This window comes from Rhinopithecus roxellana, chromosome 10 (assembly GCF_007565055.1).
Source record: "Rhinopithecus roxellana isolate Shanxi Qingling chromosome 10, ASM756505v1, whole genome shotgun sequence".
NCBI lineage: Eukaryota > Metazoa > Chordata > Mammalia > Primates > Cercopithecidae > Rhinopithecus > Rhinopithecus roxellana.
Genome location: NC_044558.1, coordinates 8,626,542 through 8,652,450, shown reverse-complemented (window position 1 = coordinate 8,652,450; position 25,909 = coordinate 8,626,542). Strand labels below are relative to the sequence as shown.

The following is a 25,909-nucleotide window of genomic DNA, read 5'->3' as shown; positions in this document are numbered from 1 at the left end:
TAGACTGGGAAGGTTCTCATCTTGAAAATCATGGTAGCTGAGTATGAGAAACTTGGGCAAGGACATGTGGTTTACCTAATCCTAGGACACTACAAATCTTTGATCTGTAATGCTTATAAAAAGAACAAGCATACGTTTTCAAAGTCTTTACCAAAAATTCCCAAAAATAACTTTTCCTTAAAACAACAGACAACTGATGTAGTCCATAAGAGGCTGACTTCTGCCTCTGAGGTCTTAGAAAACGGACTATTTACATACCTGCTTCTGTTCTCTTAAAAAATAAAAGGATTAGTATTCAGTGGCATAATAAGGCAACTATAATTAACAACAGTTTGTTGTACATGTTAAAATACCTAAAAGAATAGAATTACAATGTTCCTAACACAGAGAAATGATAAATGCTTGAGGTGACAAGTGCCCTAATTATCCTGATCTGATCATTACACATTGCAAGCTTGTACCAAAACATCATGTGTACCTCCCAAATATGTGTAACTATTATGTATCCATTATAATTAAAAATAAAATTTAAGAGAAAAAGAATATCATTGGAGACTTTTGCTTCCAAATGCAAACCAAGAAGAGCTCACACAACACAAAGGAGTAAACCATTCATTTTGCTGAGAACGTAGTAGTCCACTTTTTAATAATTTTAGTGCCTAATGTAATTTTATTCATCATTTTATGGAGAGCACGTTAGTCCTATCAACAAACAGTCTTTCAATAAATTTCACTGCTATTAAATTGAACTGACATGTGGTCAGAGGGAAAAGTACTACAGAGTCCATTTCAAACACTGCAGAATTTAAAAAAATAATGTTAAGCTGTGTTTTTGCTTTTTTTCTAAATGGTAAAAAAATGGCCCAGTTTGAGATAGGAGTTTTTAAAAGCTGCACACAATTCGTACAGATGCTTCACCTGCAGTAAAAGAGAATTTTCATGCGTAATTTCAGCAACTATCCACAGGGATGTAAAAACAGATGCTGATTTATACGCATACTTTTCCATTGTGATCCGTTCCTCTAACATTCATTAAGAACACCATAAAAACTCACCTACGACAATATTCTATACAGAAAAAGCCCTGTTTTACTAAGAAAAGATTTTTATTAAAAAGGAAGAAATGATACAGGGTTAAACATTTAAATAGGTGAAGAAGTTCTAGAAACAGGAAATCAAAATTTATTTTTGCAAAAACAATGACATTAATAAATTAGATGTACCCAGCATGTGACAAATCACATACTATTTCTAGAATCAGTATTTCTAAAAAGATGTCAGACAATCTTAATTTTTATAAAAGGCTTTCTTAAATAATTATCCCCCTGGCAAATCCAAAAATGAAGTATAAGAAGTGTTCGTCTCAGAAAGGAAAAAAATCTCTTATCAAAATGAAGAAACTGTTTTTGTAGACAGAGTTAAATCAAATTACAGAGAAAAACACAGATGTTTCATTGACTATATATCTAAGAAGAGAATATGCTTAAATATATGTAAAGCTGATTTTCCCCGTCTCTATTTCCATTGTTTTCACTTTCTTTGAACTTTGTTCTTAATATTCATTGGTCTTGGGAGAGCTGACTCAGCACCACAGCATTCTTTTTTTTTTTTTTTTTTTTTTTGAGGCGGAGTCTCACTTTGTCGCCCAGACTGGAGTGCAGTGGCCGGATCTCAGCTCACTGCAAGCTCCGCCTCCCACCACAGCATTCTTTCAGCAGTTCCAATAATCTCTCTCACAACAACCTCTTTCAAGGTTAAATTCAGATACTTATCTTTGTTATAAAGAAAAACAAAGCCCCAAATCACTATTGATAGGAGCCTCCTTTCAGTCCACTCTACTTTGCATTATTAGGATGTGACTAAAACTTACAGTCTTGTCGAAAGGTATATCTGAGTGTTACTGCTCAAAGAATTAATATTCTCAACTAAGGGAAAATGGCATTTCCCGTGTTAAAACATACAAGGCTCTTAAAGGATAGCCTACGGAATTTTAGAGACTATTTATTAGGATGCTGAACTGAATATCATTCCATTTCAAAAAAATTATAACTAAATTAAATTTTATTATTTATAACTCAGTAAGTACAGCTATAATTAATGAACCTATGTAAAACAATGTTTAAGAAAAACTAAAAAGAAACTTTAAAGCAATTCTTCACTTAATGGCAGATATAAACTAATTGAGAAGGGAAAATTAAATTGGTTAAGTCACACGGGCAATTATAAAACAATGTATTGAAAAGTATGTCAACAATAAAGCATGATTAAACATACAGGGTAAGGAACAATGGGTAAGACAGTAACAAGTCCAGGTAGAGTTCATCAACAAAAGTTAATTTTAAGGCAGAATCTTTATGTAGTAAAACTGGAAATCCACAGGACAAAGATTCTGCGTAAGTAGAAGAATACACACTAGGAAAACAATGTGTTCTATTCAAAGAACACCAACACCGTCAGCTTGTGTAAAACAGGAAAGCCATGCATCCGACCCAAAGACGAGGTTAAAAACAGAGAGCTTGGTTTCATAGGAGGCTCCAAATGCCAGGTGCAATGATCTGAATCAGATCAGATCAGAATCAGAATCTGAATTTTGTGTGCCCCCAAAAAATTCATATGTTGAAATCTAATCACCAATGTGATGGTATTAGGAGGTGGAGCTTTTGGGAGGTCATTAGGTCATGAGAGCAGAGCCCTCGTGAATGGCATTAATGCCCTTATAAAAGAGACTGCAGAGAGCTGCCTTGCCCCCTTCCACCATGTGAGGACACAAAAAGAAGGTGCTACCTATGAACCAGAAAGTGGGCCTGTACCAGACACCAGATCTGTTGCTTCCTTGATTTTGGACTTTCCAGGCACAGAACGGTGAGAAATAAATTTCTAGTGTTTATAAGCTAGCCAGTTTACAGTATTTTACTATAACAGCCCAAATAGACTAGGAGACCAGGCTAAGATGCATGTGACTGAAAGTTCTTGACATCTATAGATACAATTAAAATCTATAAACATTTATGAAGTACCAACTATATGTAAAATACCAAGACATGATTCCCAAGCTCAAGTATGTGGAGGAACCAGCACACAAGTAGTATATAATACAAAGTAATATAAAATAAATTCCAAAATCAATGCAGACACAAACGAATGAAATTACAACAGAAGGTATGATTAATTCCAACCGTCAGCATTTAAGCAGCTTCACAAGAAAAAGCATCTGACCCTTAAAAGATGGGTAGGCTTTCAAGAGAAAGCTTTTTTTAATTCCCAAATCACCAACAGTCAAATCAGCTAAGACTATGCTTCTATGTTTCATTTTAGAGGTTCTTGCTGTTGCTGGAATTTACCTAATTTCAGTTCTGTGTACATCAATTACTATAATTGAAATTACTGTACTTGTATTATAACACATCTTTTGACATTCAGCAGAAATAAAAAGTTGTAGTAAGTAAAGTATAATCCATGCATTTTGGAGGCCAACGCAGAAGGACTGCTTGAGGCCCGGAGTTCAAGTCCAGCCTGGGCAACATAGCAAGACTCAGTCTCTACTTAAAATTAGAAAAAAACAAATTAGCCCGGTGTGGTGGCACACCCCTATAGTCCCAGCTACTCCAGAGGCTGAGGCAGGAGAATTGCTTAAGTCCAGGAGTGTGAGGCTGCAGTGAACTATGATCATGCCACTGCACTCTAGCCTGAGTGATAGAGCGAGACTGTCTCTAAAAAAAATTTTTTTAATATAAATAAAAACCTCTCTCCTCCACTCTCACAGAGCCCTTACCAGAATGTGAGCTTCTTGAGAGTAAGAAGCTTGTCTTGTGCAACATTATTTCTAGCATAGAAAACTGCACAGCACAAAAAGGCATGAAATAGTGAGCAAACACTTTCTGTATGACTCTTGTCCTACTCCAATCATTCTCCAAATATTGCAAAAAACAGTATCCTGAAAATGCAAATCAGATCCTGTCAACTTTTCGCATAGAATGTTTCACTGCTTGTAAAATCTAAACAACTTTTCATGGCCTATAAGGTCCCTTTTGACCTAATCCTTACCTATTCTCTACTTTGAAAATGCCAAGCTTTTCACTGCCATATGGATAACCTCAATTTTAAACACTGTTTTCTCCACTTTTTTTTTTTTTTTTTTTTGAGACGGAGTCTCACTCTGTCACCCAGGCTGAAGTGCAGTGGCCAGATCTCAGCTCACTGCAAGCTCCGCCTCCCGGGTTCACGCCATTCTCCTGTCTCAGCCTCCCAGGTAGCTGGGACTACAGGCGCCCTGCCACCTCGCCCGGCTAGTTTTTTGTATTTTAGTAGAGACGGGGTTTCACCGTGTTAGCCAGGATGGTCTCGATCTCCTGACCTCGTGATCCGCCCGTCTCGGCCTCCCAAAGTGCTGGGATTACAGGCTTGAGCCACCGCGCCCGGCCTTCTCCACTTTTTAATACGGCTTTTTCAGATCTCAATGTCATATCCTTTGGGAGGACTCCTCTGAAGTCACTACCTAAATTTGCTGCCCAAAATATTTCCCTCCCCCATCATCTATCACAGGGTCCTGTTTATTTCTTTGTAGTACTTACCCTGGTTGATATTTACTTATTTGTTTAGTTTTATCGTTTTTCCATGAGACAATGTTCCAGAAGGACAGAGAACACGTCTCTTCACCACTGTATAACCAAAGATGAGCAACAGTGCTTAGAAAGCATTCGACAAATTTATATTGAAAAAATGAAAGACATCTCAAGCACGTCTAAAAATAAGTAAAATTAAACCTTCTATACTTGAAGGATACAGACAGGTCAAGGTTCATCTCTAGGCCTAGGTATAACTCTACTGATAATAGCCATATTACATCATCATGGCTTGAGGATTTGAGTCAAATCTTTAGAACAATCAACGTGATTAGCTACATCTTTTTTTCTTTTTCCTTTTTTGAGATGGAGTTTTGCTCTTGTTGCCCACGCTACAGTGCAGTGGCACGATCTCGGCTCACCGCAACCTCCACCTCCACCTCCCAGGTTCAAGGAATTCTCCTGCCTCAGCCTCCCGAGTAGCTGGGATTAAGGCATGTGCCACCATGCCCAGCTAATGTTGTATTTTTAGTAGAGACGGGGTTCCCCATGTTGGTCAGGCTGGTGTTGAATTCCCAACCTCAGGTGATCCACCAGCCTCGGCCTCCCAAAGTGCTGGGATTACAGATATGAGCCACCGTGCCCAGCCTGATCAGCTACATTCTTAATTAAACTATGGGTTTAGGAAGTCAACAATATGAGAAAATAATATCTGCATTCCTAGGTTCAGGAAAAATGCCTGAGCTAACTACCCTGTAACGTTAATTTTGGTAGTAAGACATCTTTAAATTCAAAAGCATACTTATTTCAAAGGGATGGCAAAGTGAAGTGGGTGATTAAAAGTGCTGAGAAATAGAGTGTCAATACATTTTTTAAATAAAACTTTTATTCTGAACGAATTACAGACATATAGAAAAGCTGCAAAAACAGAACAGTGCCCATCTACTCCTTATTCAGGCTCCTCTAATGTTCAAAGCTGACAAAACCATAGTAAAATGATCAAGACTAGGAAATTAACATTGGTTCAATGCTATTTACCAACCTGCAAACCTTACTTTCATTGTTTTTCCACCAATGTCCTTTCTTTCCGGATTTTTTTTTTTTTTCTTAGACAGGGTCTCACTCTGTCCTGTAGGCTGAAGTGCAGTAGTGCAAACAGGGCTCACTGCAACCTCAAACTCCTGGGCTCAAGTGATTCTCCCTCTTCAGCCTCCCAAGTAGCTGGGACTATAGGTATGCACCACTATACCCGGCCAATTTTCTGTTCCTTTTCCTGCAATCTGCTTTAGTCCAAGATCCCACAATTCATTTAGTTGACATTTCCCCTCAAATCCATCTGTAACTGCTCAGTCTTTCCTTGTCTTTCATGATCTTGACATATTTAAAGTGTACTACTCAGTTATTTTGTAAAATGTCCCAGAATTTGCGTCTGTCTGGCATTTTCTCATTATTGGAATGAGGTTACATGTTTTTGGAGAGAATAACACAGAAATGATACTGTGTCCCTCTCAGTGCCTTGTATCAAGGGGTTCAGGAGGTTAATGCCTCTGTATTACTGGTAATGTTAACTCTAAACACTTTGTTAAGGTGGCCTGGTAGGTTTCTTCACTGAAAAGTTATAGTCTTCTGTTAAAATAAACAAACACCTTGGGGAAAGCATTTTGAGACTACGAAAGTCATGTTTAACCTCAAACTTTCACACACTAATTTTCACAACCATCATTTTGTCTCATGGTGATTTTCTTTTGGTTTCTTCCATCTATACTTATTAACTGAAATTCTTCTATGAGAAAGAGCTGTCTGTCCGTATGCCATTTATTTATGTATTTGATTACTTATTTATATCAGTATAAACTCATGGATATATATTTTATTCTACAATTAAAATACTTTTTTTTGCTCACACATTTTATTTCTTTTTTAAAACCGCCAGTCTCTTTTGTGTAGATTCACCATGATGAATTTAAGCACTCTCTTACCTATAGGCAATTAGGTTTTCAAAATTTTGCAATTAGGAATAATGTTGTAAGTCACCTTGTACATATGTATTTTTATATTTTTGGACATGTATATGCATATAAATCTAGACATGGGATAGCTGGGTCAAAAGATCTACACATGTGTATCACATATAACCCATATAAAAAAATCACTTTGAGGCCTGGTGCAGTGGCTCATGCCTATCATCCCAGCATCCTGGGAGGCAAAGGTGGGAGGATCACTTGAGGCCAGGAGTTCGAGACCAACCTGGGTAACACAGTAAGACTCAGTCTCCATTTAAAAAAAGAAAAAAAAAAAAATCACTTTGGGAACTTTAATAATATTTAAATGTAAAGAGGCTTTTGAGACCAAAAAGTGTGAAATAAGTTACCACAAATCACAGTAACTAACTGTCCAAAACACAAAGGTACAAATAGGATACAACTCAGTGGCAACGTGACATCGTAAGGAAGAGTATTCACATCGAAGGCCATGATAAATGACAAAAAGGTGTTTAGAACTTCTGGGATCCTCAGATTCTCTCAATTTTTCAGGTTATCATTTTCATTCCACATGTAAGACAGTGTTTAATCAGAACATGATTCATGTGTTGAACCAAAAACAAACAGCAAAGTAACCACTTACTTCCAAACTCACTTTCTGCCAAAAGGAATTACTCTTGGTACCATCTGAAGTATTCAAAGAATGGAAAATTGAAAAGAAATGAAGTTGTCTTTTCAGAAGACTTTCAATATAAATGTGGAATTCTGAATTAAATAAAAAACAGTACAAGGATAATAAAGGTGTGGATGATACATATAACTAATACAAATGAATCTCACAAATCATAATCAACAAAAGAAGTGAAAAAGAAGAAATATAATTCCATTTATTGAAGTACAAAATATATAAGACGGGCGGATCACGAGGTCAGGAAATCGAGATCATCCTGGCTAACACGGTGAAACCCTGTCTCTACTAAAAATACAAAAAATTAGCCGGGCATGGTGCGGGTGCCTGTAGTCCCAGCTACTCGGGAGGCTGAGGCAGGAGAATGGCGTGAACCCGGGAGGCGGAGCTTGCAGTGAGCCGAGATCGCGCCACTGCACTCCAGCCTGGGCAGCAGAGCGAGACTCCATCTCAAAAAATAAATAAATGAATAAATAAAAATAAAAAAATAAAAAAATAAAATACGACAACCATTAAGTATAAAACACTTAATGAATATTTTAATCCCAGAATTATTATACTTAAGATAGAAACACTAAAATAATTCCTTCAAAAAACAGAAATAAGGTAGTAATGTTTCCCTTTACTTCTCCTATTTCATGAAGACATCAACAGATCACCTAAATAGCCAGAAATTTAAAACACAAAACATTGTGATAAAAATGTTTAAAACCAGAGGACAGAATTAATTGCTATTCTACTATTCTATGACACACCAAATATAACCAAAGTCATTCGATTACAACCGTGTGACAAATATTCAATACTTCTAGAGCACCAAGTCTTCTTTCACAGTAATACAGAATACTTCAATCACATGGTACACTAACTTCAATCTGGAATTATGTGCCTGAGAATGATGGTTAATGTGTATTTATGTAAATTACTCACTCACCACAACGCTCCTAGCATTATTTCACATCAAATTAGTGTATGGTACCAGAAAACTATGTATCTGGGCAATATTATTTGGTACTGTAGCACTGCCACTATTGAGTTTTAACTCCATAGCATTGGTCTTAGCTCTACATAGAAAAAAATATAAATATGGCCATACATATTAGGTTTCCAAAGCTAATCATGAAAACTTCATCCACAGTAACACTTTGGATAAAGAACTGGTGTTCAAAGTGTTTCTAAATGTGGTTTCAAACTCAGCACTATTTGCAGTGTGGGCCGAATAACTCTTTGCTGTGGGGGCTAGCCAGCGAACGACAGGATATTTAGCAGCATCCCAGCACTCTACTCACTAGGTGACAGCAGCACCTCTCAAGCTGCAAACGTCCCCAGACAGTGCCAAATACTCCTTAGGGCCAAAATTGAGCCTTCATTGAGAACCACTGCTCTAAATGAAGTAACATGAGGCAAATTTCTCACAAAATTCTACTGGAAAAATTAAAAGTTCCCTCCTAATGAAGTGAATGCCTCCTTTTATAAGAAAATTATAGAATCTCTCATGTTTCATTACATCCCTACAGTAGCACTTCAGTATCTTCTGGGGATTGGTTCTAAGACTCCCCTGGAATATAAAAATCCACAGATGCTCAAGTCCCTGATATAAAACGCTATCGTATTTGCAGATAATCTACGCACATCTTCGCATGTAATTTAAATCATCTCTTGATTTCTTCTCATACCCAATACAGTGTAAACACTATGTAAACAGCTGGTATATTATTTTCTATTTATTTTTTATTGTTTTACTATTCTGTTTTATTGGTGTTTTTTTCATAATATTGTCAATCCACCATTGGCTGAGTCCAAAAATGCAGAACCTATGGGTATGGAGGGCCCACTGTACCTGTTATGTTACTACTACATAGTCCAGTCCTGTTAACATGTGCTCTTGGCCGGGCGCGGTGGCTCAAGCCTGTAATCCCAGCACTTTGGGAGGCCGAGACGGGTGGATCACGAGGTCAGGAGATCGAGACCATCCTGGCTAACACCGTGAAACCCCGTCTCTACTAAAAAATACAAAAAACTAGCCGGGCGAGGTGGCGGGCGCCTGTAGTCCCAGCTACTCGGGAGGCTGAGGCAGGAGAATGGCGTGAACCCGGGAGGCGGAGCTTGCAGTGAGCTGAGATCCGGCCACTGCACTCCAGCCTGGGCGATAGAGCGAGACTCCGTCTCAAAAAAAAAAAAAAACATGTGCTCTTATAGAAGCTTTTACATGTGTCATCTCATTAATGCTCACAACCTTTAGAGACAGGAGCTCTGTAAGGAATTTGTCTCCGTTTTCATCCGGAGAAACATTATTTTATAGGCAAATACAATAAAGAGCATTTGCTAATACTTTTTTCATCTTTTTTATGGCTTGAAGTTTCATTTACTCTTTTCTTCTCTATGATCTACCAGAAATCTTTAACAATTTGGTTGTAATCTGGATATTAGGTTTCTTTAGAAAATATTTTATATTCCTTAAATCTTTAACACGATAAATAATAAACATAGATAGGAATAAAAAAAGCAATGAATTTAGTTCCTGGCTGGAGATGACTGAATAAATTACAAGTGATAATATTCTTTAAGTTATTAGTATAATTTAACAAACTAAAGAGACTCAAACGATATTTCAAAGCTTATTGAAAAAACTGGTAAATTTACCTAGAAAAAAAGTTTGGAGATAGAGTTAATGACACTGAAGCTGACCTACTGACTTTGTAAACAAAGTGCAAGAGAAATGCAGAAAGGCTGGGCTCAGGCCTGGAATCCAGCACTTTGGGAGGCCGAGGCCGGTGGATGACGTGAGGTCGGGAGTTCAAGACCAGCCTGGCCAACATGGTGAAACCCCATCGCTACTAAAAATACAAAAAAATTAGCCAGGTGTGTAATCCTAGCTTCTTGGGAGGCTGAGGCAGAAGAATCGCTTCAACCCAGGAGGTGAAGGTTGCAGCAAGCTGAGATCACACCACTGCACTCCAGGCTTGGGGACAGGGCAAAAGAGACTCCGTTTAAAAAAATAAAAAATTGGATTAAAGACAAAACAATGAATCTAGAATGAAATGGAAACTTCTATGTGATTATCTAGCACATGATTAGGTAGATTTAAAAAAATTTTTAAAGAATACCTATTTACGAAGTGCTACCAGGAGAACTGGGTATCAGGGTAAAGAAAGAGTACTTTAAATTTATGTTTTATAAGATGTATCAAATAAACTCCACATGCATCGAAGCAATGAACACTTACAAGAAACAAACACATACACACAGCTAAAGAACTCAAAGAAACTAATAAGTTAACTCTGTTGCAAATGGGAGATTAAGTGAAAAAATAGCCTAGGAAGGACAAGGTAAGAAATTTAAAAGATTTTTTTTGAAAAGAGGTTTAAACAACACAATCTAATAAATTTCAAAAGAAAGATTACTGAAAGAGAAAAAATACACAACAATCATCATTCCTCAATGTCATTTATAACATAGCAATCCAAAGTAGGTGACATGCAAAGATCGTCATGATAGGTAGCAAATGTAATTAAAATCTGACATGGAAATTTCGGATAATAAATCATTACATGTGAAAAACGGACAGTGTCACTGAAGAAATGAAATATAACAACTTGAAGACGTCATTGTATATGTGTAAAATGAGCAAAAAATTAAACAGAACCGAAGTGGCCATGGGGAAAACAGAATGCCTGCACGCTGCTGGGGGCTCTATAAATTAGCTCATCTTTGGTAACAGAAATTTAAGAAAAGCTACAACACTTCATATACTTCAAGTTTGCTCTGAGAAAGAGCCAAGGGAAATCACCAAACTGGGTACAATTCATCTGTACAGATTTGCTCTGTGAAAACTGAAAATTAAGTAATGTCCAGAAAAAGAGGAACGTGTACAAAGCTACTGAACTCTGGATTCAACTGAAAATAGTAAGTACAAGCATCATTATGAAACATACAACTCATGGAAACGTTTAAATGATAAAAAGTTTTTAAAAAGCAAAATACAAAAGAATGTATATATATATATATTAGTATTAAAAGTAAAATTATAGTTTAAAAGAAAATGTAGAGGGATGTAAACAATAAATGTGATGGATTAATTTTTCTAGTACGTTAATTAAAAGTTATAATTTTTAAACAAAAGCAAAGGGATATGACCTTCAGTTTAAAAACAGAAGAAACCAACTCCATGAAATTCAAGCAAAGATATGAAAAAAGAAGTTACTTGGAAAATATAGGAAATATTTCTCAAGTAAAGGGAAAACACAAATAAGGAGTCTGGCTAAGAAATGAAGCCAGAGTCAAAGGCTCCATTCCAGGGCTATGTAAATATGGTTAAAAAGCTAGTTTAGAACTGAAAGGCATACTAAAGTCTAAGGAGTGAAATCTTATCTGTCTTAAGACTCATTTTAGAGATATGAAAGTTTCAAGTGGCTAAGTGATATCTTTCTTTTTCAGCATTTTATTAGGGACAATTTCAAACATGCAAAAGTATAGGGAAGATAATATCATAAACCCCATGTCACCATCACTCGACTTCAATAACCTATCAAAAAATGGCCAACGTTCCCCTACTATCACTGGAATTTTAAAAAGCAAACCCCAGTGTTAGGGCACTGGTGCCCAGCAATCTCCAAAGTACTTTCAGAGTCTCATCAGGAAGTTTCCAGATTTAAAAATACTTTGTTTTAAACAACTTACTCATTAGTCTTTCTTATGCTCCAACTGTCTGTCCTAGGCCAATGATAGCTCCTTCATTCTAGCTCCTCTGTCCATCCTTACATGACCCCAGCAGTCTTTGACAGGTTCTCAATTTTTCGTATCACATGATGCTACAGGGCAGTGATTTTTCAAAATGTGGTTCCTGGTCCAGGAATGTTATCATCACCCAGGAACGTATTAGAAATGCAAATTCCTGGGGCTTTCCCCAAACTTACTGAATCAAAACCCCTAGGGATAGGAGACAGCAATCTACAATAGCCCTCCATGGAACTCCAATGCACGCAAGTTTGAGAACTACGAATTTAGGTTTATCCCATACATTTCTTGCTCTAATCCTGGAATGAGCAATTTCTCCAAGAATTCCTAACTTCTTTTATTTTTATTTAATTTATTTTAGAGACAGGGTTTTGTCCTGTCACATATGCTGGAGTACAGTGGCACAATCATAGCTCACTGCAACCCTAAACTCCTGGGATAAAGCAATTCTCCAGCCTCAGCCTCTAAAGTAGCTGGGACCGTTCAGGTACACCATCCTGCCAGGCTAATTTCTTAAATTTGTTTAGAGACAAGGTCTCACTATGTTGCTCAGGTTCGTCTTGAACTCCTGGTCTCAAGTGATCCTCCATCTCACCTCCCGAGTCGCTAGGATTAGCATAAGCCACAATGCCCCGCTGTATTTCTTAATCATGTTGTTGTAAATGACAATCCAGTGGTAGGGAGTATCCCTAATACCCAGATTGTGATCTCTAAACATGATTAACGGGGCCAGGCACAGTGGCTCACGCCTATAATCCTAGCACTTTGGGAGGCTGATGCAGGAGGTTTGTGTGGAGCCAGGAGTTGGAGAACAGCCTAAGGCAACATAGTGAGACCTCGTCTCTATAAAAAATTTAAAAATTACAGGTCTGCAGTCCCAGCTACTCAGCAGGCTGAGACAGGAGGATCACACAACTGCCCGCCAGCCTAGGTGACAGAGTGAGACTGTCTGTAAAATAATTAAATAAATAAATAAACAGAAATATACTTAAGTAACTGAGTAGTTAGTAAAAGAACTGAGATCAGATCCTAAGTATCCTAACTTGTGGTCCAGTGCTCTTTTCACAGTATTTGAATGAATTACATCTCTGTGTAACTTGCACATGGCCATCAGCTATCTTTTTCATAACTTTGATACCTATCATTTACTTAGACAACTTGGGGAAGTCAGTCATCCACTCTAAATTAGTTTTCCGTATATGTAAAATATAAATAATACAATCTATCTTATTTAGCTTTTAGTTCATATAAAAAGGAAACAAGAGATTACATATGAAAGCACTTTTGGTGTTAAAACAATTGACAGAAGATTAGAAGAGTATTTTTGGTTCATAAAGACAGACTGCTAACAGAAAACATTAAATGATGAGGGGGAAGATAAATGAAATAGTTAAAGCACTAACATAAAGAGGGGCTTTCCTTATCATAAATATTTTCTACAATTAAACAACAATGTGGCCATAGTTCAAGAAGGAAGATTAAACTGAAATCCTAGAAACAGATTAATCATCAATTTCATAACATACAAAGACATCAAGTTTGTAAGCAAGGAAATAATTCCCTATAAACATTCTAGTGAAGTTGTCAGCAATAAAGAAAAAGCCTCACCACACAAATACCACAAAATGACTTAAAAAGTAAAGGTAAAAATATGAAAGCACAGAACAACTCACAAGTATTTATGTGTAAATACATACTCTCAAAATGGGGATACACTAAGCAAAAGATTTATGGGAGGAAAAGCTGACAATGGAAGAGAGATTTCAATTACATTAACAAACAAAAGAAAATGCAACACTTGAAAAAACAGTATCACTGGTAATCAGAGAAATGCAAATTAACACAAAATGAAATATTTTCCACTCATCAGATTTGTATTTTGATAACAAAAAAAGGAGGAATAACAGAAAGAGGAGAAACTGCCAATATTAAATGTTATTGGCAAGGACGAGGAAAAACTAGCATGCTGCTTTTTTCCAACTTTGGTGCATTTGAGGAAATTTAGACTTTTTCTTTTTCTTTTTTTTTCTTGTGAGATGGAGTCTTGCTCTGTCGCCCAGGCTGGAGTGCAGTGGCCAGATCTCAGCTCACTGCAAGCTCCACCTCCCGGGTTTACGTCATTCTCCTGCCTCAGCCTCCGGAGTAGCTGGGACTACAGGCGCCGCCACCTCGCCTGGCTAGCTTTTTTTTTGTATTTTTTAGTAGAGACGGGGTTTCACCGTGTTAGCCAGGATGGTCTCGATCTCCTGACCTCGTGATCTGCTCGTCTCAGCCTCCCAAAGTGCTGGGATTACAGGCTTGAGACACCGCGCCCGGCCTAGACTTTTTCTATAAGTATAATCAGTAAAAGTTACATAAAAGAGGAATGAGAAAAACAAGTAAAAAGTAGAGGCTTCTTCATGTTAAATCAATTTGTTGTAAAGCCTCCAAATGGCTTCTGCATAGTAACTCCTCCAAATCTCTCCAGTAAAGGTTGTCATTGTGGCATATACACAGTATCAGACCCAATTAGAAACTGCTAACTGGAGAAAAACAATCTGGCAGTGGCTTAGTCTTAGCATGAGTTTCAGAGACTCCAGCACGTTTATGGTATTCTTCCCTAGAATATAAACCTTCGTTCTGAAGCATTATGATCAAGACAAAGAAGACAGGCTACAGATTCAGGAAGTCCCAGTTAAAATCATGGCTGAGCCATTTAGAAGCTGTGTGCGTTTACGTACGTAACGCAATGTCTCTGAATCTATTTTCCCCGGTGCAAAATGTATACAGTACCACCTGCTCCACTTGGATTACTGCGAAGGTTAGAACAAAACCAATGACCAGAGCCTAGTTTCAAATACTGAGGACCTAACTGGCACTTATGATATGGTAGCTGCTACTGCTGTTATTGAGCCTGGTTTAATTAATCTGTGAATAATTAGGTTTAGGCATCAATTATCACTCCACTGAAGTGAAAAAGTACAGTTTATATGTCACATTCTGTATGACTGTAAAATATTCTTGCTAAATTGAATATTTAAAGAGGAAAGGAAGGAAAGATAGAGGGAGGTTAGAAGGAAAAGAGGAAGAATGGAAAAAAGGAAGAAAGACACAAAGATTAGCAAGCCATTGTCATGGACGGAACTGGCAGAGAAGTGTACTGACAACCCTGAAGCCTAATATACCCCCTCATTAAACTGCCATTGAACTTACCAGTTACGTGTGATCAACCTGAAGCAAGATGAACTTTCTCCTATGCTGAGGTGTCCTCATAAAGCTGTGGAATAAAACTTGCATTTCCTATTTAAAGCCATTCCTTCATTGCTAAACAGTTGGTCTGAGAGGAAGGCAGCAAGCAGGGTTAGAAAGAGAAAAAAGAGGAGGATAAAGATGAAGAGGAAAACAACATGCGATTATGGATCAAATCTCTTCACCCGATCCTTTCCGGTTCTCCTTGTGTTCTAACCTGGAGCTGCTGAGAGCTGTCATTGAGGTTGTCCTCCCGTCGTCGAGCCTCCTCCAGCATTTGTGCACTCTTCTTTTTTTCCACCTGTTCCTTGTGCTTCAGATTTGCTACCTTCTTATTCTGGTCTTTCACTTGCCTAATGACAGAAGGAGAAGAATCAAGTTTTGCATATGCATGCGTAGAAACAATGTGTTTGTTTAGAGACTTACACCAGTGACAATGAGGAGTCGTTGAAAACCAACAAATAAATATATGCTGCAAAATTTTTCCACAATTCCAAATTCTTTCCTGTCAATGGTAGCACATTTGCTTACAAAAATAAGTTTTCCCATAAAGAACATGTATTTCAGCATGTACTCTATGAAGAACAATGAAATCATCAAGCAAAAGGCATGAGATAATCTGAAATGACTAAAAAAAACCAAGTCAGAGATTTTGGAAATAGGGAAGCAGTCTCCTGACATCGATGCACTGAAATATTAGAATGGCTGATAGAAAAAGAAAGTTTTGTAAAACAACTCTAATGTTACCATTATTAAACATTTCAAACATTCAATACACTGTATATAATGTAGATGTATATGCAAGTAATGACATAAAAATCTATAAACCTAGCCTAAGAAATGGAACATTATATTTACTTCTGAAGCTCCCTGTTGTGTCTCTCTCTACTATTGGTCTATCCTCCATTAATAAGAACAACCTATATCTTGAAATTTATGTTTAAAATCCCCTTGCTTTTACTACTGTTTTGCTACATATATATATGAGCTGTTCATTTATAGTTTACATGTTTTTGAGCTTTATAAAGATAAATAATTATTCCTTTTTCTTTTTAGTACAGAATGATATTCAGTATTATTCCCTTTCAATAGGTTTTGAGACTTAGACCATTCAGAGTGTAATGTATCTTTTAATCCTCTCCACATCCACTGAGGTATGAAATAATATATGGCAATTATTTTAATCCACTCCCCAGAAGATCACAATTGGGTTGTTTCAATTTTCTTGCTATTTTAAATAACGCTGCTAGGTGCACTCTGATTTACCTGGGCAAGAAGATCTCTAAGGTATAGGCCTAGGAATTAAATTGCTAGGAAATACAGTAGGTACACCTTATTTTATTTTCCAAGAAGCTATATTAATTTATACTCTTGCTAGCTGTGCTTAACAGTGGCCATTATACCTCTTCACATCCATTAACACACGGTACTTTCTAAATGTTTCCAATCGGGTATATAAAAAAAAATAGTGCCTCATTATACTTTTAAAATGCATGTCAAATGCATTTAACCACCTTGGCTGAATATCTTATCATACAGTTTTTGGTCATTCCTGTTTCCACTTTTATGAAATAGCTATTTGTGTATTTTGTACATTTTTAAAATTAAGGTATCTTTTTCTTAATGACTTGTAGATATTCTTTATACATTATAGATAATAATACTTTATCCGTCCGTTATATGTTACATAAGTATTTTCTTCTAGTCTATGATATCTTTACATCTTTTCATTGATAGAATTCAATTTCTTTTTTTTTTTTTTTTTTTTTTGAGATGGGATCTCACTCAGTCGCTAAGGCTAGTGTGCAGTGGCACAATCTCAGCTCACTGCAGCCTTGACCTCCCAGGCTCAGGTGATTCTTCCACCTCGGCCTCCTGAATAGCTGGAATTACAGGCATGTGCCACCACACCCCGCTAATTTTTAGTAGAGATGAGGTTTCACTATGTTGCCTATGCTGGTCTTGAACTCCTGGACTCAAGCAATCCACTGGCTTCCGCCTCCGAGTGTTGGGGTTACAGACATGAGTCACCATGTCCAGCTTAAAATTTTTAATTGTTTCAAATGTATCCATCTTCTCCTTTATAATATACAATTTTGTGACATTTCCACAAAATCTTGTCCATCCCAAGTTCATAAAGATATTCCCCTAAAACGACGTTAACTTTATCTTTCACATTGTAGTCATTAATCTATCTGAAACCGATGTTGTATATATTATGAGGTAAGAACATACTTCTATTTTGGGGGGGTCTGGTATAAGAATAAAATTTCTTTTTTTTTTTACAAGTATTTAGAATGAATTTTCCCAGGAATATTTACATGCATTGCCACTTCTGGCATGTACAAAGTTTCTATATACATGTGTACCTGTTTTGTGGCTATGTTTGTATATTTCTGTGCCAGATCTATACCACCTTAATTACTATACCTTTACAAGAAGTAATTAGTAAGGCAAGACTCCCTACCTTTTTCTTCTTCAAACCTGTCTTGACTATTCTTGGCGCTTTACGCTTCTCATAGAAATTTCACAACTAGCCAGTCAAGTTCCACCAAACCAACCAATCAACTACAGCAACAAAAAACCCAACAGCAGCCTCTGGGATTTTGATTCCAATTACACTGAAGCAATATCAGTTTGGGAAAAAATTCATGCTTTTGGATCTTTCAATTCATTAACATACTATAGATGCTCCTCAACTTACCATTGGCTATATCCCAATAAACCCACCATAAGTTGAAAATATCCTAAGTCCAAAATGCATTTAAAACACCTAATCTGGAAACTATCAGTTGTTTACTCTCCTGGTTGTGTGACTAACTGGAATCTGTGGCTCACTGCCACTGTCCAGCATCACAAGACAGTATCATACTACATACCAGTAGTACAGGAAAAGACCAAAATTCAAAGTATGGTTTTACCGAATGTGTATCACTTTTGCATTATTGTTAAGTTGAAAACTTGTCAGTGTGTTTATCTACTTCTTTAGGTCTCCTTAAAAGGCTTCTAACAAAGCATTATATTTTCTTCCATAAAAGATGTGTATATATTTTATTCCTATGTACATTATACATTTTGCCATCATTTAAAATTCCAGACATCATGTCATTACAACCTTATACATGCTTCCTTATGCATCTCCAAAAAAGAGCACTTCTCAACAATGTAAATTGTAACAAAATTAACTAATTTCTCAATATCAATATAGCCCATATTCAAATTTCCCCATTTGTATCAAAGTTTATTTTTTACAGCTACTTTATTTGAATCAAAATACAAAAGTGCCCATACTTTGTACTTATTTGTTAGATCCTTTCATCCCCTACTAATCTAGAAAAAAGTCTCTTACCTCCTCCAATGTACCCTTTTTGAATGCCAGTGATTTTTTTTTTTAAAGGAAATCAATTATTCCATACAACGACTCACATTCTGGATTGTACGTTTGCTTCTTCATGATAAAATTCAACTTGTTTCTCTATATCTCTTGCTTTTTGTTTGTGTTGATACTGAATATTAGCTTTACAGACTTGAATATATTCAATTTTCATTTTTAGGTAAAAATAATAATTAATGGTGTTGTGTAACCGACATTGCCTCACATCTGAAAGCACATAATATAATGTCTGGTTTTCTAGCTCTTTTTTATTTTATTTTTTTGAGACAGGGTCTCACTCTGTTGCCCAGGCTGGAGTGCAATGGTGCAGTGTTGGCTCACTGCAACCTCCACCTCTCGGGTTCAAGCCATTCTGGTGCTTCGGCCTCCCAAGTAGCTGGGATTATAGACATGCAACACCACGCCTGGCTAGTTTTTGTATTTTTAGTAGAGAAGGGGGTTCACCATGTGGGCCAAGCTGGTCTCAAACTCCTGGCCTCAAGTGACCCACCTGCCTTGGCCTCCCAAAGTACTGGGATTACAGGCCTAAGCCACTGTGCCTGGTCCTTGGTTTTCTCACTCTTAAAGAGGCTAAGATTAACCAGTGCGTCAAGGCAGTCACAGCCTGGTCTCTTCTGTGTGTAGAGTTCACCTTTTCTCAACCTTCCACCTAATGACTCGATGCACTAATGAACTTTTCCCAAATAAATCATTTTAATAACTTTTTAAAATTACATTTTCTAGTGGCTTTTTGCTGGCATATAAATAGGAACATGATTCCCATATATGGGTATTATATCTAGAAAACCTGTTAAATGCTCTTGCTAATTCTAATTATTTTTCCACAGTTTTTTTTTTTTTTTTGGTTTTCTATGTATTCGGTTTACAATCATATAATACATCACCGAAGTAAACCAATAAAGTCCTTATGACTGATCACAAAGGAATGGAGATTCATGAAATGACTGATAGAATTAAAGATTATCATCCTAAAGAAGCTCAATGAGATTCAAGAGAACCCAGAAACAAAAATCAGGAAACTCAACAAAAATCAGGAAAACAATACATGAACAAAACAAATAGTTTAATAAAGGAATAGAAACTCTAAAAGAACCAAACAGAAATCCTGAAACTGAAGAATACACTGACAACTGAAAAAAAAAAACTAATAGCTTTAATAGGAAACCCAGTTATGCAGAAGAAAGCATCAGCGAACTCAAACACACATTGTTTAAAATTATCCAGTTAGAGAAACTAAAGAGAAAAATGAATTAAAAATGACAAAAGCATACAGAAACTATGATGCAGCATCAAATGAATGAATATGTGCACTATCAAGGTCCCAAAAGGAGAACAGAAGAAATATCTAGCTTAGTTAAATGAATGTTTGTTCCCTGAGAACTTCTCAAATCTTGAAAGAAATATGGACATCTAGATTCATGATGCTCAAAAGCTCAAGTCAAAGAAACTTGCACTGAAACACATTATAATTGAATTCTGAAAAATCAAAGGCAAAGAGGAAATTTTGAAAGCAGCAGGAGAAAAGCAACCTATATAATACAAGGAAACCCCCAACACACACACACACACACCACCATTACCACCATCAATAAGGCAATCAGTGCATTTCTCAGCCAAAACCTTGCAGATCAGGAGGGAATGAGATGATATAGTCAAAGTGCTAACAGATAAAAAATTGCCAGCCAAGAATATTATACATAAGAAAGTTATTGCTGGGCGCAGTGGCTCACGCCTGTAACCCCAGCACTTTAGGAGGCCGAAGTGGGTGGATCACAAGGTCAGGATATCGAGATCATCCTGGCTAACACAGTGAAACCCCATCTCTACTAAACTACAAAAAATTAGCCTGGTGTACTGGCATGCACCTGTAGTCCCAGCTACTGAGGAGGCTGAGGCAGGAGAATCTCTGGAATACAGGAGGCGGAGATTGCAGTGAGCCGAGAACACGCCACTACACTCCTGCCTGGGCAACAGAGTGAGACTCCGTCTCAAAAGAAAAAAAAAACTGCTTTACTTCTCTGAGAAACAAATAATACAATGTCAAGGAGTCAGAGGTGCCGTCAGATGGAAAAAAAAAAAAACAAAACAAAAGTTATCCTTCAGAAAAAAAGATGAGATAAAGACATTTCCAGACAAACAAAAGCTGAGGGAGTTCATCGCACTAGACCCGCCTTATAAGAAATGCTAAAGGGAGTCCTTTGAGTTGAAACTAAAGGACAGTAAATAAAAACATGAAAACACATTAAAGTATAAAACTCACTGGTAAAAATAAATATACAGTCAAATTCAGAATACTGTAACGCTGTAATCGAGGTACATAAATCAATTTTAACTAGTATAAAAGTTAAAAGACAAAATTATAAAAATAACTTCAGCTACAATAATTTGTCAATGGGTACACAAATATAAAAAGATGTAAAGTGTGACATCAATAGCATAAACTGTGAAAGAGGGAGAAGTAAAATTGTAGAATTTCTGTAGGTAATTATAGTTATTATAATCTTAAAACAGCCTGTTATAATATGTCTTATGTAACCCTCATGGTAACCACAAAGAAAACTAACCTCCAGTAACATATAAAAGATAGAAAGGAATTAATCATACCATTACAAAAAAAAAATCATCAAATCACAAAGGAAGGCAGCAAGAGAGAAAGGAACAAAGGACCTACAAAACAGAGAACAACAAAACGGCCTTAACTATCAATAATTACTTTAAATGGATTAAATTCTCCAATCAAAAGATAGAGAGTGACTACCAGATTTTTTTTAAGTATCCAACAATATGTTGCCTACAAGAGACTCACTTTAGTTGTAAGGACACACACAGGCTGAAAATAAAAGGACAGAAAAAGATATTCCATGGAAATGGTAACCAAAAAAGAATAGAAATGGGCTTACTTATATCAGACACAATAGACTTTCTGTCTCAAGAGACAAAGAAGGTTATCATACAGCAATAAATGGGTCAATTCATCAAGAGAATATTACAGTTGTAAATGTATTAGTATATTTGTACCCAACCTTAGAGCACCTAAAAATATAAAGCAAATACTAACAGAACTGAAGGGAGAAACAGACAGCAATACAGTAACAAGAGAGGACTTTACTACCCCACTTCTAACAATTGATAGGTCAAACAGTCTATCAACAAGAAAACGTTAGACCTGAATAAGAGTTATAGAGCAAGTAACAGACTCTATGAAACATCCGCCCAACAGCCGCAGAAGACATATCCTTCTCAAGTACACACAGAGCATTCCCCAGAATATATCATATGTCAGGCCACAAAATTAAGTGTTAAATCCAACTATGTTAAAATCATATCAAGTATGTTTTCCAACTACAATGGTATAAAATTAGAAATCAATAATAGGAGAGAAATGTAAAAATTCACAAATACATGGAAAGTAAACAATATACTCTAGACAAAACCAATAGGTCAAAGAAGAAGTCAAAAGGAGAAAGTCAGGCCGGGCACGGTGGCTCACGCCTTTAATCCCAGCACTTTGGGAGACCGAGGTGGGCGGATCACTTGAGGTCAGGGCTTTGAGACCAGCCTGGCCAACATGGTGAAACCCCATCTATACTAAGAATTAGCTGAGTGTGGTGGCATATGCCTGTAATTCCAGCTATTCAGGAGGCTGAGGCAGGAGAATCGCTTGAACCTGGGAGGTGGAGGTTGCAGTGAGCCAAGACAGCCACTGCACTCTAGCCTGGGCGACAGAGTGAGACTCCAACTCAAAAAAAAAAGTCAAAAAGCATCTTCAGGCAAATAAAATGAAAACACAACATTCTAAAACCTATAGAATACAGCCAAGTAGTTCAAAGAGACAAGTTTATGGCAATAAACTTTAAGAAAAAAAAGATCTCAAATAACCTAACTTTACACCTCAAAAAAATAGAAAAAAGAACAAACTAAGCCCAAAGTTAGCTAAAGTAAGGAAATAATAAAGAGAAGAAATAAATGAGAGACCAGAAGGAAAATTTTTAAAAACCAACATAATAGTTGTTTGTCAAAAGATAATCAAAACTGACAAGCTTCGAGCTAGAATAACTAAGAAAGAGAATTCAAATAAAGAAAATCAGACATGAAAGAGAAGACATTACAACTGATCCACAGGAATATAAGGAGAATATTATGAAAATTAATACACCAACAACTTGGATAACCAAGAAGAAATGGATAAATTTCTAGAAACCCTAACAAGACTGAAACACTAAAACAACAACAAAAAATCAAGACTTTTTTTAGAGATTCATTCTTGCTTTGTTGTCCAGGCTGCAGCACAGTGGCACCATCATAGTTCATCAAAATGCTGAGGTCAAGGGATCCTCCCGCCTCAGTCTCTCAAGTTGCTGCAACTACAGGCATGCACCACTGCAACTAGTTAACGTTTTATTTTTTGTAGAGACGAGGTCTTGCTATGTTGCCCAGTCTAGTCTCCAACTCCTGCCTCAAGTGATCCTCCCACTTTGGCTTCCCAAAGCGCTGGGATTACAGGTGTACGCCACTGCACCTGGACAAGTGAAGAAATATTAATAGCTGAACAGACCAAAAACAAGTCAGAAGACCAACGCGTAGTCAAAAACCTCCCAACAAAGAAAAGTGGAGGACCAGACGGCTTCAGGGGTGATTTCCACCAAACACCTGAGCACAACTAGTATCAATTCTTCTCAAATTCATCGAAAGAATTCAAGAGGCAGGAACACTTCCAAACTCATTTTAAAAGGCCAGTATTGCCCTTATACCACGGCCAGGTAAGGATACTATAAGAAAAGAAAATTACAGGTCAATATTCCCAATGAAACTAGATGCAAAAGTTTCAACAAAATACTAGGAAACTGAATTCAACAGCACATGAAAAGGATCATTCACTATAATCAAGTGGTATTTGCAAGGATAGTTCAAAATATACAAATTAATGTCATACACCAAACTAACAGAATGAAGGATAAAAATCACACAATCATCTGAAAAAGTATTTGACAAAATTAAACATCCTTTCATGACAAAGACTCTCAGTAAATTAGGTAAAGAAGGAATGGGAAGGGGTGGAGCAAGATGGCCGAATAGGAACAGCTCCAGTCTCCAACTCCCAGCGCGAGCGACACAGAAGACTGGTGATTTCTGCATTTTCAACTGAGGTACTGGGGTCATCTCACTAGGGATTGCCGGACAATCGGTGCTGGTCAGCTGCTGCAGCCTGACCAGCGAGACCTGAAGCAGGGCGAGGCATCGCCTCACCTGGAAGCGCAAGGGGGAAGGGAATCCCTTTTCCTAGCCAGGGGAACTGAGACACACAACACCTGGAAAATCGGGTAACTCCCACCCCAATACTGCGCTTTAAGCAAACAGGCACACCAGGAGAATATATCCCACACCTGGCCGGGAGGGTCCCACGCCCACGGAGCCTCCCTCATTGCTAACACAGCAGTCTGCGGCGATCTATCCGCAAGGCAGCAGCGAGGCTGGGGGAGGGGCGCCCGCCATTGCTGAGGCTTAAGTAGGTAAACAAAGCCGCTGGGAAGCTCGAACTGGGTGGAGCTCACAGCAGCTCAAGGAAGCCTGCCTGTCTCTGTAGTCTCCACCTCTGGGGACAGCGCACAGCTGAAGACCAACAGGGGAAGTAGCAGGAGCCGGTGCAGACGCGAACGACTCTGTCTGACAGCTTTGGGGAGAGCTGTGGATCTCCCAACGCGGAGGTAGAGATCTGAGAACAGACAGACTGCCTGCTCAGGTGGGTCCCCGACCCCTGAGTAGCCTAGCTGGGAGACATCCCCCACTCGGGGCAGTCTGACACCCCACACCTCACAGGGTGGAGTACACCCCTGAGAGGAAGCTTCCAAAGGAAGAATCAGACAGATACACTCGCTGTTCAGCAGTATTCTATCTTCTGCAACCTCTGCTGCTGATACCCAGGCAAACAGGGTCTGGAGTGGACCTCAAGCAATCTCCAACAGACCAAGAGACAGTCCTTCTGACTGTCAGAAGGAAAACTATCAAACAGGAAGGACACCTATACCAAAACCCCATCAGTACGTCACCATCATCAAAGACCAGAGACAGATAAAACCACAAAGATGGGGAAAAAGCAGGGCAGAAAAGCTGGAAATTCAAAAAATAAGAGCGCATCTCCCCCTGCAAAGGAGCGCAGCCCATCGCCAGCAATGGATCAAAGCTGGTCAGAGAATGACTTTGACGAGATGAGAGAAGGCGGCTTCAGTCCATCAAACTTCTCAGAGCTAAAGGAGGAATTATGTACCCAGCGCAAAGAAACTAAAAATCTTGAAAAAAGAGTGGAAGAATTGACAGCTAGACTAATTAATGCAGAGAAGGTCATAAACGAAATGACAGAGATGAAAACCATGACACGAGAAATACGTGACAAATGCACAAACTTCAGTAACCGACTCGATCAACTGGAAGAAAGAGTATCAGCCATTGAGGATCAAATGAATGAATTGAAGCGAGAAGAGAAACCAAAAGAAAAAAGAAGAAAAAGAAATGAACAAAGCCTGCAAGAAGTATGGGATTATGTAAAAAGACCAAATCTACATCTGATTGGGGTGCCTGAAAGTGAGGGGGAAAATGGAACCAAGTTGGAAAACACTCTTCAGGATTATCATCCAGGAGAACTTCCCCAACCTAGTAGGGCAGGCCAACATTCAAATTCAGGAAATACAGAGAACGCCACAAAGATACTCCTCCAGAAGAGCAACTCCAAGACACATAATTGCCAGATTCACCAAAGTTGAAATGAAGGAAAAAATCTTAAGGGCAGCCAGAGAGAAAGGTCGGGTTACCCACAAAGGGAAGCCCATCAGACTAACAGCAGATCTCTCGGCAGAAACTCTACAAGCCAGAAGAGAGTGGGGGCCAATATTCAACGTTCTTAAAGAAAAGAATTTTCAACCCAGAATTTCATATCCAGCCAAACTAAGTTTCATAAGTGAAGGAGAAATAAAATCCTTTACAGATAAGCAAATGCTTAGAGATTTTGTCACCACCAGGCCTGCCTTACAAGAGACCCTGAAGGAAGCCCTAAACATGGAAAGGAACAACCGGTACCAGCCATTGCAAAAACATGCCAAAATGTAAAGACCATCGAGGCTAGGAAGAAACTGCATCAACTAACGAGCAACATAACCAGTTAATATAATAACGACAGGATCAATTTCACACATAACAATATTAACCTTAAATGTAAATGGACTAAATGCTCCAATTAAAAGACACAGACTGGCAAACTGGATCAAGAGTCAAGACCCATCAGTCTGCTGTATTCAGGAGACCCATCTCACATGCAGAGACATAC

The 25,909-nt window shown here is 37.8% G+C and overlaps 1 protein-coding gene across 6 annotated transcripts in view; it reads right to left on the bottom strand.

Annotated features, from left to right (window-relative positions):
• The window catches only part of ERC1 (ELKS/RAB6-interacting/CAST family member 1), a 540,835-nt gene that overhangs the window by 274,194 nt on the left and 240,732 nt on the right, over nt 1–25,909 (bottom strand). For all 6 annotated transcript variants that reach the window (XM_030938664.1, XM_010363554.2, XM_010363555.2 and 3 more), the window contains one exon: nt 15,415–15,550. In XM_030938664.1, the coding sequence (XP_030794524.1) occupies nt 15,415–15,550 (136 nt within the window). The remainder of the gene's footprint in view (nt 1–15,414; nt 15,551–25,909) is intronic.